The sequence below is a fragment of the Lactuca sativa genome, chromosome 7 (genome assembly GCF_002870075.4).
Source record: "Lactuca sativa cultivar Salinas chromosome 7, Lsat_Salinas_v11, whole genome shotgun sequence".
Lineage (NCBI taxonomy): Eukaryota > Viridiplantae > Streptophyta > Magnoliopsida > Asterales > Asteraceae > Lactuca > Lactuca sativa.
In genome coordinates this window covers 72940041-72955531 of record NC_056629.2, presented here as the reverse complement: position 1 = coordinate 72955531, position 15491 = coordinate 72940041, and the positions used below count along the sequence as shown (strand labels likewise).

General features: G+C 37.8%; 1 protein-coding gene across 1 annotated transcript; it reads right to left on the bottom strand.

The window, feature by feature from the left end:
* Nucleotides 1–13743: 13743 nt before the first annotated feature.
* On the bottom strand, nucleotides 13744–15060 carry LOC111881634 (probable carboxylesterase 18). The gene is made up of 2 exons (XM_023878037.3): nucleotides 14359–15060; nucleotides 13744–14272 (listed from the first exon to the last, which is right to left on the bottom strand). Exons 1-2 carry the CDS (start codon nucleotides 15052–15054, stop codon nucleotides 13841–13843), a joined length of 1128 nt encoding a protein of 375 aa, XP_023733805.2. The 5' UTR covers nucleotides 15055–15060; the 3' UTR covers nucleotides 13744–13840.
* Nucleotides 15061–15491: the final 431 nt, after the last annotated feature.

Here is a 15491-nt window from a genome sequence, read left to right as displayed (position 1 = left end):
AGGTATTTTTGTTATCTGATGTCATGCTTCCTATTACCTTCCTTTTAGTTAATTACATGTATTTGTAATTATCATCCCTACCACCACCATTCTTTATATATATTAAAAGATGACTTAACATGTTTCTATTGATCAAATTTTTTAATTTTATTCTTTATATATATTAAAAGAGGACTTAACATGTTTCTATTGGTCAATTTTTAAAAAAAAAAATTTATAATGGCAGTCACAATCTGCTATCTCTTTAAATATTTTATTTTCCCTTTTATTTTTTTTTTATCTTTTCTATCATTTAATCATCTCCTTGGTTGGAGAGCTCATTGTACACGTGCTCATGTCGGGATATTGATCTTAATAGCATTAAATTAAACGTGTATATTGTTTTTTATTTAGTCTTTTAGTCAAATAGTCATAGCAGATATGTAGGAGATAATATCTCCACTTTAGTTGTATTTTCCTTTGTATTTAAACTTATGTATCTCTTGTGTCTAAAACATGATTCAATACATAGTTCAATTCAATACCTTTGATATATATGGTATCAAAGCTGAAAACACTTTAATCTTGTTTTCTTTCTCTTGATTCTTCTCTATGGCATCTCCGTCCCAAAGTATTCTCAATCTGGCTACTACCACAGCCCCTACTTTGAACTTTCAAATACCATCAATCACTGTCAAACTTGATCACACTAACTATCCTCTTTAGCGCACAACAATTAGCACACCTCATGAAGCTTTTGATCTGGAGGATTATGTTCTGAATCCTCAACCACCGACTGAAACAATTATTGTTCCTGCTGTTGCAGCCGTTCCGGCCACTAATACCACTCCAACTGTTGTTGCTACTCTTGCCACCACAGCACCAAATCCAGATTATGTAGTCCGAAAGAAACGTGTTCGGTTTGTTTTACTATGGCAAATTTCCATAATGACGGATCAAGCTCATGCTCTCGTTGCCCGCTCACACTCTTTTTACACAATGTGACAAACCATCGAGACTTTGTTTCAAGATCAAACTAGGGCTTGTCCTATGCAACTCAAAAATCAACTTCAGACTCTTACAAAAGGGTCTATGACCATGATAGAATACATTGAAAGAAAAAGATCGCTTGTTGATTCCTTGGTAGAAAACTTACGTCCAGTTCATGAAGAAAACCTAATCAGCCACATCCTTGTCGGCCTTGATTCGTCCTATGGCAGTTTCATTACTGCTATTATGATGAAATCTAAAAATCTAACAGTTGATGATCTCATAAGTCTTTTGTTACAGGAAGAAGCTAGGCTTGAACAAGAACATATTCGCCTTGCATCTGTGTCATAAGCCCCTACTGCTGCTGTAACAATGAATCGTTCAAATCACCGCTCCTCTCACTCATACACTGATCACAGATCAAACACTTAATCAAGTTCATATGTTGGTCAAAGGTCAAATTCCTCCACTACAAATCACAGCTCTGACCAGAGGAGACGATGCCCAATTTGTCAATTGTGTACTAAACCTGGTCACAAAGTTATTGATTGTTGGTAATGGGGAAATCAAACAGATTTTCCATCTAGAAGGCCCAATCCTAAAGCAAACCATTATTAGGATCTTTTAGCCCATCATCCATTGATCTAGCTTGGTACTTCGATACCGGTGCTACTGACCATGTTTCTCCCGACATCACAAAGCTCAACATAGCTGATTCATACACAGGGGATGAAAAGCTACAAGTAGGAAATGGTAATCACTTTTATATTTCTCATGTTGGCTCATCTTCTTTATCTTATCTCAAATTGCCAAATGTTCTAATTGTTCCTAAACTCACTAAAAATCTTCTTAGTGTTTCCAAATAAACAGAAGATAATGATGTTTACATGGAATTTTAGCCTAAAACATGTTCTGTTAAGACATTTTAAGGACAAACAATCCTTCAAGGGGATAAACATGAAGTCATGTATCAACTACTCCCTCTCATACTCATAAAGCTTTTACTGGTAGTCGCACTTCACTTCATGGATGGCACAGACGACTTGCACATCCACGTAGACCGCTTCTTCGACATTTAGTTTCTACATTTAATCTTCTCGTGTCCACAAATAAATTTCCTACTATTTGTTAGTCGTGTCAGCTAGGAAAAAGTCATAGACTTTATTTTCCAAGTTCTCATGTTACATCTTCAAAACCTTTTGAAATAGTTTATTCTGATGTTTGGGGACCTTCCCCCATTTTCTCTTTAAATGGAAGTCGTTATTTTGTCTTATTTATTGATGATTGTACTAAATTTGTAAGGGTTTATTTCTTATCACAAAAATCTCAAGTCTTTGAAACTTTCTTATAGTTTTAGCAATGATAAAAACCCAATTTCAATGTGATAGTGATATTAAAGGCCTACAAACTGACTGTGGATGAGAATATCGAAATGTTTCTAAGTTTCTTCATCACCACGATATTTTACATCGTATCTCTTGTCCTCATACTCAAGAACAAAATGAGGTTGTTGAATGTCGAAATCGAGTCATTGTTGAAAAAGGTCTCACACTTCTAGCTCAATCCTCACTTCCTTCAATTTTTTAGGAACATGCTTTTAAAACTGCTATCTATCTACATAATAGAACCATCACTCCTAATCTAAATTATGAATCACCATATCAACGTTTATATCACAAGACACCCAATTATGATTTTTTAAAAACCTTTGGCTGTCTTTGTTATCCATATTTAAGACCATATAATCCTTATACAATTGACTTTCGTTTAAAACCTTGTATTTGTCTTGGATATAGTGCCTCCCATCTACCCTAATAAATGAAAATGTTATTGTCACTTGTCATTCTCTCATTTATTTGGCCACATGTCATTTTGTCATAATTTTGAAATATATTTATTTTCCACTTGTCAATTACTTCATTATTCATTTCCACTATATCATTAATTTAGTTTTCATAAATTAAACCTACTATACTAATTATTAATTTCAAATTTCAAATTTTAAATTTCAATTTCAAATAAATTTACACTTTAAACATTTGTATTTAACATTTTATTATAATAAATCGTTTAGTACACGGGTCTAACAATTAAACACATAATTTTAATTAATTTATTTTTTACATTTTTTTTTCATAATTTTCACTTATTTCATATTTCAAATTCAGATAAACTTTTCATTTAATCGCTCCTGTTTAACATTATGTTTTAATTAACCCGTATAATATACGGGTTTCACAACTAGTAAAGGTTATATATGCTTTCATCCACAAACCTCTCATATATATATATATATATATATATATATATATATATATATATATATATATTTCATGCCATGTCATATTTAATGAAGATTTCTTTCCTTGCCAACATTTTAACACAAATCAAGATCACACCACATCCATTTCTCTTGACCCCTCACCTACGGTTGTCATTGACAATCAAACCTGAATTTCTAATCCACTAACCTCAACTCCTTTTATTAGTCCCACGAGCCCACCAGACCCAACTATCACGCATGGCCCACATATTATTCCTTCTAGCCTATATATACTCCATTATACGAACCCTTCGTCCCCTGTCACTCCGTCATCGCAACACATGTCTTCTCTTATCCCCTCCTAACCTCCGTCAATACATCTATTTTTCGACCAAATGAAAACAGTAAACACCCGATAGTAACCCTATCACGCACAAACTCTCTCAAATCTATGTTATTCAATGTCGATCTTTCTATTAGCTCTACTATCGAACCTTGCCTTTTTTCACAAACAATTAAGCACAAATGTTGGCAAGATGCGATGCGAGCAAAATATGATGCTCTCATGAAAAATAACACGTGGTCACTTGTTAATTGTCCTACTAATGCCAATGTTGTTGGTTCTAAGTGGATATACAGGGTCAAGAAACGGTCAGATGGTACAATTGACCAATACAAAGTACGACTCATTGCTCAAGGGTTCACTCAAGAAGAATGAGTCGACTACTTTGATACTTTCAGTCCAGTTATTAAACCAACAACAATCAGACTGGTACTTTCGATTGCTCTATCCCAAGGTTGGCACATTCGATGTGACATCCCCATTTTCACAGCCAGAAAAGACCGATTTCGTTTATGCTTTATAAAAATCAGAGTACTTCTTTTAATAAAAATGTTATGGAATTTGTTCCAAAAAAACATGATAAATATGTTATCAAAGCACTTTCGAAGAAATGTATTTTTATTCATTTAAAACATTTGGGATGTCATCGTCAATTCAGAAACATAAGCATAAACAAAACTTACATTCATTTACACTAGTGATCTACATATATTTTAAATCTCTCAGTACAAAGTAGCTTCGTATCGACACCTGTGATACAAACAAGTTGGAGTGGGTCAGGTTGGGAAACCTGGTGAGTACATAGGGTTTTCAACCCATAATAATATAATTATTATATTTAAGCATCAAACAATCAACCCGATTACCCATCCCCGTTATCTTCTTTGATATTCCTTAAAGAATTATCTTAAGGGTCATCTCCTATATCATATTTACCTCTCATCTTTTTACCTCACATTTCCTTATATGCTCGTTCCTAACGCATGAATACGTAGTTACAACTTTGCCTGAACTTGTAATTCATAGTAAGGGTTAGAATATCATCACATGAATATACAGTCACAACATCACCTGGACTCGTAATTCATCACCTACAGGTTATAAGTCTGCTGGTGTTTCCATGGGTTTTCTAGAATAGTCTGTGGTCGCCATCTATACTCTAGTAGATGACTAGATCTCCAAATTGTCGGACAAGGTTATCGTATCTTTCATCCTACATCACCGATTCATCATCTTCTATCCATCACCTAATTATCATCACCTTCCTACCATCACATATCTCTCATCATTTTATTTCATCACACACCAACTATTTCATCTACCCATGTTTTATCCCAACATCCATCATAGACAGCAAGTATTCAGATAATATGCACACATAGCACGTAATTTATACAAAATACTTCATATCTATGTGTAAGATGAAAAGGACCATGCTCTCACTTGAAAAGGTGGTGAATCCGAACTCAGACAGCGCTTCGCTTCTTAAAAATAATTTCCTTCGACGAAACCTAGTATTATTACCACTAGAGTTTAGTCTATTATTCGCCGAGATTAATTAATAGTCTAGCTATTATTACTATTATATAAGCATTAAAATATACTTATATAACCCATACTAATAGCCCAAGTACTTATTATAAGTTCCTAATAACGTTACTATAATTAAATAAAAGCTATATTAAAAATAGGGTAGGTGTAGCTGACTTACAACAGGTTTTATAGAAAACCGGGCTTTGCTTGGAGCAGCGTTCCCGAGCCGGAAAGCACTTCTTCTTGGAGTCGTCGAGCCCTTCGGGGCTTTTTCCGCGTGCTAGGGAGGTTTCCTAGGCTTTTCGGGGGGTTTCGGGGTTAGAGAGAGGTTCTAGAGAGAGAGAGAGAGAGAGAGAGAGAGAGAGAGAGAGAGAGTAAAGAGAAGAAAGAATGGAAAATATGTGAAGAAAATGAGGGTGCGAGAGGTTCTATTTATAAGATGAAAATGTCTGAAATTGGTGCCACATGTCACCATCTATTGACAAGACTTGTGGAGAAAACAAAGGCCAAGATTGTGCCACATCACCCATTTTCGCACGGTACACTTCAGACTTCTAAAATCCATAACTTTCACATACGAGCTCTGTTTTTGACGTTCTTTATATCCATGCGTAGGTAAAAATAAGATCTACAACTTTCAATTTGACTCCTTTAGCTAATTCTCAACCGATCTTAAATTTAACAGTATGAGGAGATTATACTATTAAATTTCCGCGTAAAATTCATAACTTCTACATATGGACTTTGTTTTCGTCTGTCTTTTTACCGTTGAGTTCCTATTAATGAGATCTTAAATTCTCATTTAGGTCGTGCAGGCCAAAAACCGCTCGAACTAAAATTCGAGTTTCGGGTCGTGCACTGCTATGCTAAATCTTAGAAAATTCATAACTTCCTCATATTAAGTCAGATTTGGGCGTTCTTTTTTTTTTAATGTTCTCGGTTTAATGTATACTACAACTTTTATTTAGATCACTAAGGCTAAAAACTACTTTATGAAAAATTCACTATTTACGTCTCCTGGTGTCGTGTCGGTTTTGCCGTAAAACTTCGACGAGCCATAACTTCTTCGTTATAACTCGGATTTTGGCGTTCTTTATATGTACATAACCATTGAGACATATTCTACAACTTGGTTAAGATTATTTATTCTAAATAATCTTTTGTATTATCTCTAAATTGACTAGCCCAAATCTATGGACGTTACATTCGACAACTCGACATCAATAACGCTTTTCTTAATGGTGATCTATCTGAAGTGGTGTATATAAAACAACCCAGGGGCTTTGAAGATCGAAATCACCCTCATCATGTATGTCAGTTGAATAAGGCTCTTTGTGGCCTTAAATAGGCACCAAGAGCTTGATTTACAAAGCTCAAAAATTACTTAGTCTAACATGGTTTTCGAACTTTTCAATCTAAAACATTACTATTTATTCATATTACTCCTTCATCCACACTTTATGTTTTAGTCTATGTGGATGATTTGATTACCACCCAGGTAAAGCGAACGTGGTTACGGACGCTCTGAGCCACAAGTCAGCTGGATCTTCTACTCTGATGACATGTATGAGGATATTAATGGATTCTCCACTTGTGAGCTTGATCAGGGTAGCTTAGGCTGAGGGTATGCGACATGAGAATTGAAAGCTTGAGAGGATTAGGGGTGAGAACACCTGATTTGTGCAGGATAGCCGGGGATTATCGACCTGTTGCGGTCGGGTCTGGGTTCCGATGTCTGGTGGAGTCAGACATATTATTCTGGAGGAGGCTCAAAAGTCTCGCTTCTCTATTCACCCAAGGGTTACCAAGATGTACCGGGATTTGCGACTGAGTTACTGGTGGCCATGCATGAAGAGGGAGATTGCATGGTTTGTGGAGAGGTGCTTGACCTGCCGGATGATCAAGACCGAGCATCAGAGGCCGCACGGTCAACTGCAGCCTCTGAAGATTCCCATGTGGAAATGGGAGCAGATCACGATGGATTTTATCACCAAGTTGTCAAGGACGACGAAGGGATATGATGCTATATGGGTCATTGTGGATCGATTGACTAAGAGTGTCCATTTCTTAGAGATACAGAAGAGTTCATCGGCCAAGAAGCTGGCCGACTTGTATATCCGCGAGATCATTGCTCACCATGGGGTGCTGGTCTCTATTGTCTCATACTACAATGTTCGGTTCACCTCCCATTTCTGGCAGAAGTTCCACGAGGAATTGGGTACACGGCTGCACTTCAATATGGCTTACCATCCACAGACAAATGGACAAAGTGAGCGGACCATACAAACCCTCGAGGATATGTTGAGAGCCTGATATATTGACTTTGGTGGGAGCTGGGACTCCTACCTACCCCTTACAGAGTTTGTAACACCCGAAATCAGAAAGGCCAAGAAAGGAAATGTAACATCCCAAGTCAGAATCAAGAGTTTAGGGGGTAAAGTGTAAATAATGAAGGGGACTCGACGAGTAGGTATTCCGACTCGCCGAGTCGGAGCAGGACTTTGTTCGCGAGTTAAGTAACCAACTCATCGAGTCAGCAGTTGGACTCGACGAGTTGGTGCTGAAGAGAGAAAAACCCTAATCCCGGGGTTGTGCCCTATATAAAGAATGTTATGTTCCTCCTTCAGCCTCTTTACCTTCCATTTGAGTTGTAAAAACCCCCAAAATTCGTGGGAGGCTTCATTTTTTAGGAGATTGGGGGCTTAGAAGAGGAAATTGGTGGAAGGATCTTGAGAAATTAGAAGTTAGCATCAAGGTCTTGTATAGATCTGTGATCTACATCAGTTTTGGGCATATCTCTGAGGTAAGGAGCCTTATCTTAAGCTATTTCCTTTTTGGTTTATCCTTGGTGGTTGTTTTGGGAGTCCCTTAGCTTGTTTTGAGACCTATCTCGGATTTGAGAGTTAGATCTGGGGTTGCTGCTCCAGATCTAGACTCATGATGGCTTAGAATGTCATAAAGCTTCAGTTCTTGGGTTGTTAGTAAAGCCCCTTTGTCTAAAACCCAAGCCCTAGTGTGTTTTGGGCTTATATCTCCTTGTTATCACGTAAAGTTTGCAACTTTACGTGAGGGATAGCTTGTAGAAGGGTAGATCTATGGATTGGAGCCCCTACATGGCTTTAAAAACCTCTGAATGGATTGAGAACTGGAGATACTCGGCGAGTCACATGAGTGTACTCGACGAGTTGTATGAATATGTGTATGGACTCGGCGAGTTGGAAGAACAACTCGGCGAGTCTGTTGAATATTGCCTCGGACTCGGCGAGTCTGTTCTTGGACTCGGCGAGTCTGGTCATGGAACCCTAACCTTTTCTAGTTAAGTCGTGAATCGGTGAGTCAAGGGACGACTCGGTGAGTTGAGCAGGATGGGACTCGAAGATTCTTGGACTCGACAAGTCAGCGGGTTGACTCGGCGAGTAGAGTCAATCAGGAAGTTTGACTTTGACTAAGGACTTTGACTTTGACCAAGAGTTGACCAGTTGACTTCTAGAGGTATTTTGGTAATTATTCGTATTTATTGAGTTCAGTTATTTGGTGTTGACTAGTGGAGGGGTTCGTGTCGGTGGTTGGAGCAGCATGATCTTATTTCTTCAGCCGACAGTTGCAGGTGAGTCTTCTCACCATACCAATGGGTCTAAGGCACCAAGGTCGGCCCATCTTATGTTGTGTGATATGATAGTTAGCTTTATGCTAGGTGGTATGCTGGTAATTATGTGATATGCTAGTTTTCTTTGTGATAATTGCATGGAAGACCATGTGGGGTAGCCCATGGCACAATGGTATAAGACCGTGGAGGTAGCCACGGCATCCTTACAGGTTTATGTACGTGTTATGTGTAGATATTTATGTGATGCATGATATGATATTTGGTTATATAAGGTATTTGCAGGGAAGACCCCGGGGAAGCCCGTGGCATTGGATGTAAGACCATGTGGGGTAGCCTATGGCAGTCCTAGGTAAAGACCATGTGGGGTAGCCCATGGCATTAGATGTAAGACCATGTGGGGGAGCCCATGGTAGTCTTAGGTAAAGACCATGTGGGGTAGCCCGTGGCAATATTACAGGTTTTATGTATGTAGGGCTCATGTGATATATGGTAGCTTTTATAGCTAACAGTATATATGATATGTGTGTAGCTTTTATAGCTAACAGGATATGTGATATGTGGTTTGTGTGAATGGTATGCTCTGGGAAACTCACTAAGCTTCATGCTTACAAGTTTGTTTATGGTTTCGGGTATCATCATTTTGGAACGGAAGAGCTCGGGTTGATCGCAGTGCACACACCTATGATTTCCGCAATGAATGATTTTGGGATAAACTCTAATGAACGATTTGATTGACTATGATTTGATTGTTTGAATTAAATGGTATCAATGTTTTAGTTATATTAAAAATGAAATTTTTACCCTTGATTTTTGGGACGTTACAGAGTTCTCCAACATTCATTGCAGTATTGGTGCTCCACAATATGAGTTGTTTTATGGACAGAGATGTCGCACCCCAGTCTGTTAGGGTGAGATTGGTCACAGGGTGATGGGACGGACAAAGGTAGTTTTGCAGACTACTGAGAGGATTCAACAGATCAGATAGCGGTTGCAGACCGCTCAGAGTCGGCAAAAGAGTTACGCCGACAGGCGCCGATCTGAGCTAGAGTTCCAGGTGGGAGACATGGTATTATTGAAGGTTTTACCCCGGAAGGGTGTGATTCGCTTCTGGAAGAGGGGGAAATTGGGTCCCCGATATATTGTGCCATTAAGGATCATTGCTAGGGTTGGCAAGGTGGCGTATAGACTAGATCCCCTGGACGAGCTTAGTTAGGTCCACAACACTTTCCATATGTCACAGTTGCGAAAGTGCATATAGATGAGGAGGCAGTGGTATCATTGGACGATATACAGGTCGACGAGCACCTGAATTACGTGGAGAGGCCAGTGGCTGTTCTTGAGAGGAAAGTGAAGGTTCTACAGAACAAGGAAGTACCTTTAGTAATGGTATAGTGGCAGCACCGGAGGGGATCCGAGTGGACTTGGGAGCCGGAGGCAGAGATGTGGGAGGATTACCCTGTGTTATTTACCACAACAGACTTCAAGGATGAAGTCTAGTTCAAGTAGGGGAGAATTGTAACACCTCGACTCCCAGGTATAAAATTTAAAGCTTATTAGTCACATTATTGGACTTACTCGACGAGTTGGATGCCCCAACTTGTCGTGTAGAAGCGGATCAGGCCGCGTGATTTTATGAGGTCTACTCAACGAGTTGGAGGACCCCAACTAGATGAGTAGGAGCTGAATGGGAAAACCCTAATTTTTAGGGTTTGCACCCTATTTAAAAAACTTAACCCGCCTCCCTTGGCCTCCCTTATCACCTCATTACCCAGAGAAGGAAACCTTTGCCACTCTTTACTACTTACTTGTGCTTTTGAGGCTAAGAGAGTGTTTTTGGTGCGTTTATTGAAGAAGTTTGAAGGTTGAGAAGCTTGGTACGGGAAAGAGCTTGTAAATCCAGCATCTACATCATTTTGGCTTCCATTTGAAGGTAACAAGTTGTTACCTTGATCACTCTAGTGTTAGATATCCTTATTATTAGGTTTAAGGCCATTTTTCACATATTTGTGGATCATTTCGGGTATTGGGCATGATATGAAGTTGTAACTTTAGATATTGACTCCTCTAAGTCCCTATAGTTATAAAGTTATTGAATTTATCAAGCTTTGGGCCCTTCTCTTTGGTTTAAACCTCTCCCTTAGCTTGGTTTTGGCATTTAAGACCTTGCATGCATGTAAAGTTTGCAACTTTACGTGGAAACCATGCCCTAGGAGGCTAGATCTGCAATTTGTAGCTTTGGGGTAGCTTAAAAACGCTTGAATGAGAAATGGACTGAAGGGACTCGACGAGTCAAATGAAGATTGGCCTTTGTTGGTTTCTACATGGACTCGGAGAGTCAATAAGACGAATTGACTAGTCAGTTAGGGTTTTCCCGAATTTTGGACACTGTATGGACTCAACGAGTTGTCTCGAAACTCGATGAGTCAACCAGGGTTTTCAGGATTTCTCGATTTCTGGAAGGACTCGACGAGTTAGTGAGCTACACTTAACGAGTTGGGTTAACATGGATTGTTGACCTTAACCGTTGACTTTGACCTTGACCAAGGGGTGACTGGTTTGACTTCTGGGGGTATTTTAGTAATTTGGGGATTTATGCAAGTGGATCATTAGTAAATGTAGGTGATTGAGTTTGGAGTTGTATTTGGGGAGTTTGACATTTATCATCCCGAGCTACTTGCGAGGTTAGTTGTCCTCACTATACTTAGGGGTCGAAGGCACCAAGGCCGGCCCATTAGATCTCATATCCTAGTAGTTGATGATATGTTGAGTATGAGATAGTTATGCATGTTAGTTGGTATGTCAGTTTGGTAGATCTGTAAGACTACATGCATTACTATTTGGTTATCTGTACGTGCCTTTAGCTGTTATATGTCGACATGTTGTGTTGGATGGGTTGAGGTTGTGCTACTCTGTGCGGTAGCCAACAAACCCTGGAGTACGCCAGATATAAGCTGAGGGTCGGGCAGGGCATGCCAGATTCATACTGAGGACTCCTAAGCATTCCAGATACAAACTGAGGGCCAGGCATGTCATGTCAGACTCATACTATGGGCTAATCATTTGTATTGCAATCCAATGACTGAGGGAGAAAGCCAATCATAAGTTGTGGGCTTGAGAGCAATCCAGACTTATGATGTGGGCTCGAGGGCAAGCCAGATGTGAGCTGTGGGCCTGAAAGGCAAGTCAGACTCACACTGTGGGCTTAGGAGTAATCCAGTCTGTAGAGTTGTGGACCCATTACATGTTATTTGTATATGTGCTATTTGTTATGTATCGGTATTTTGGGGGAACTCACAAAGCTTCAAGCTAACAGTTTTGTATTTTGTTACAGGTCCTTTGGATGATCACGACAAGGTGAAGGCGTGATCGTGCACCACCTCGCATTTTATGACTTTGTTTCTGGGATATTCTGAGATGGAACTATTTTGAAAACAAATTTGTAATAATTGTTGGTTTTTGAATGATTTAAAAAGTTTTAAATTGGCATGACTTTTATGAATGTTACATATATATAAAGATTTTTTATTTGTTAACTTTGATTGGTTAATACTCATTCACATGGATCACTAATTTTGTAATCTATATCGTTCAAAATTAATTGAATGGCTCATATTTCTTTTCCTTGTTTTTAAGACTTTGATCTTAAAAGTGATGGACTCCATAATTATTTATGCATTATAAAGTAGTAATATATATATATATATATATATATATATATATATATATATATATATATATATATATACACTCTAAATTTAAACAAACACACTTTTAAACATAAATATGAATAATTTTACTGGTTCGATTTCTTCTTCACCCGACTCTGATGACGACTTGGTGTTGCACATGTTGTTGTCTGCAGCACACGAAAGGGTGCGACAAAGAGGCGAAAGTTCAAATGTTGAGAAGAAGCATAGAATTTCGATAAATTGGGATCGTATCGTGGAACATGAACTTTTGGTACGTGATTACTTTGTCTCTGATAGTTTGTACGACCTATCAAAATTTGAAGAACGATTGCGTATTAGTAGAAGTTTATTTTTACGTATAGCTAGAGATTTGGAAAATAATTATGAGTTTTTCCAATTGAGATGAGATGCTAGAGGAAAACATGGTTTTAGTACAATACAAAAATACACAACAACTCTTAGACAATTGGCATACGGCATAGTCGTAGACGCGTCAAATGAGTATTTGAAAATGTCTGAGAGGACTGGTCGAGAATGTGCTTATCTTTTTATGAGTATGTTTTAGAGCTTTATGGTAACATATACTTGCGACATCCAACTAGAAATGATGTCGAACAGTTGTATGCCGCACATGAAGCTAAACATGGCTTTCCAGGAATGCTTGACAGCATTGATTGTACACATTAGGAGTGGACAAATTGTCCCAATGCATGGCGATGTCAATTCACACGAGGTGACCATGGTGTGCTGACTATTATACTAGAGGATGTTGTTTAACATGCCCTTTGGTTTTGGCATGCATTCTTTGGTATGACGCGGTGAGCATCTCCAATATTTAACGATATTTTGTAGGGTAAAGTATCAAATATGTCGTTCGTTGTGAATGAACATCAATATAATTATGGGTATTACCTTGATGATATATATATATATATATATATATATATATATATATATATATATATATATCCAGACTATGTTAACGTTTTTCAAGTCATAGTTTCTATGTTTTTTTTTAGTAATTTAGGTTTTAAATGTTTATGTTTTTTAAGTAATTTAGATTTTAAAATTTTGTTTTATTAATTAATGTAAAATGTGTTTATTTAATATTTATGTGTTTATTTTTGTTTAATAATTATTTTTTTAATTTAATCTAATAATATCAAAATAAATAAATAAATAAATAATTGATGTGAAATGGTAATATTTTCGAGAGGACAGTGGCTTGGTAGTGAATTTATAATGAAACTAACATGTCGTTGATATGACATCATTTTATGAATAGGTTGCATCTGAACATACCCATTCATCTTATTACGCAAAATTGTAGACCAACCAATGAACCACCGGGCCAAAATCATTCAATATAATACGAGTTTGGTACAACTAATAATGCATACGTAATAAAAGAAATTATTAACCAATGTTTTAATTTGTTACAAAGTAGCAACATTACTCCACACCGTGTGAACGAAATCTTTCACTTGGGCAAGAACTTGTCCAGATTCAGGCAATTCAGGATAGAGATAGAAAGCATGACACATGTTTGGATATTCAAACAAATAAACTTCTTTCCCTGACTTTTTTAGCCACTCATAGTACCTTTTTTGCCAGTCATATAAGGCGTCGAATCCCGCCACCACCACCATAGTCGCCGGAAAGTCTAGTTTTGATATGTCCACCGCGTTTGGGCCGCTAACGTTGCTGATTGGGTGGTCTCGATTGAACCCTTCTCCTTCTGGAAAAAACGCCTTCCAAAACCAATCTGTTCGCTTTTTGGAAATAATCGGTGTTCCATCGAGTCGGGTCTCGGAATCCGTCCCCTCCTCGCCGCCAAAGAATGGTTGAATTGCTACAACTCCGATCACCTTCAAACATGATGCAAGTCTTTGTTACCAATAATTATGATTACAGAAACTTGTTGTGGCTGTAGTCATTAATGATCGATATATACCTTGAGTCGTCGGAAGTTGAATTCACAGGCTCGTTGAGCTACATGGTGAGCTAAGTTTCCACCGGCGCTATCTCCGGCAACAAAGCAACGCAACATATTCGCATTTTCCGGCAAAGATTTAGACCTATTCTCTTCATCATCAAGAAACTTAAGCACATCGAAGCAGTCATCATGTTGCGCCGGATACCGATGCTCAGGCGTAAGCCGGTAGTTTACAGACACAACAATGGCCGGAACTGTTCTCGCGAATCGATGACACACAGCATCGTATGGCATGACATCAGGGGAGAGAAAGGCGAATCCTCCTCCGTGAAAGAACACGATCACCGGGAGATCTTCACCGGCGTGTTGTGTAGGTACGTAGACACGGAACCAGAGGTTACGAGTCTCATCTACAACCACGTCGTGTGATGCTACGCCGTTGACTGGTTCTGAGGTTGGTGGAATCCGGAAGTCGAGTAGGTTAAGAAGACGACGGTTGACAGTGCAATTTTTCCGGCAACATGCGTCCGTGACGATGGAGAAAAAGGAAAGATGAATGCGTGTTTTCCATGGTAAGGAGAGTGACGGTTGTGGTGGTTTGGTGGTTGCCTCCATTGACATTTGACAAGATATCAAAGAGGATTTAGTGTGATAAATAAGCACAAGCTTTTGAGAATAGGTGAGAGGTTTATAGATATATGACTCAATTGACATATAATGATAATAAAGTATATGCCGTTTATTATATATATATATATATATATATATATATATATATATATATATATATATATATATATATATATATATATATATATATATATATATATATATATATATATATATATATAGGGTTAGGTTCATTTGAGACCACTTATATTTTGTGAGACCGTGAGACGCATTTGTTTATTTATTTTTTATTTTTTTTTTTATTTTTTTTAGTTAATTCATGTTCCGAAAATAATATTTAAAAAAAGAATTTTTTTGATTTTTCCATTTATTTTGCATTTTAAAATTATTTTTAGAATATGTACAGTGTAATATTCTATTTAGAATATTTCACGTATTTTTCAAAAAAAATAGAATTTTTTTTTTATTTTTTTTAGTTAATTCAAGTTCCGAAAATAATATTTAAAAAAAGAATTTTTAGA

What these genes read in the sequence shown, in the direction of transcription:
- LOC111881634 (XM_023878037.3), bottom strand. Translation starts at nt 15,054, where the DNA reads ATGTCAATTGAGTCATATATCTATAAACCTCTCACCTATTCTCAAAAG. An exon ending in TCAACTTCCGACGACTCAAG is followed by an intron (nt 14,273 to 14,358) that starts GTATATATCGAT and finishes TCATGTTTGAAG; the next exon opens with GTGATCGGAGTTGTAGCAAT.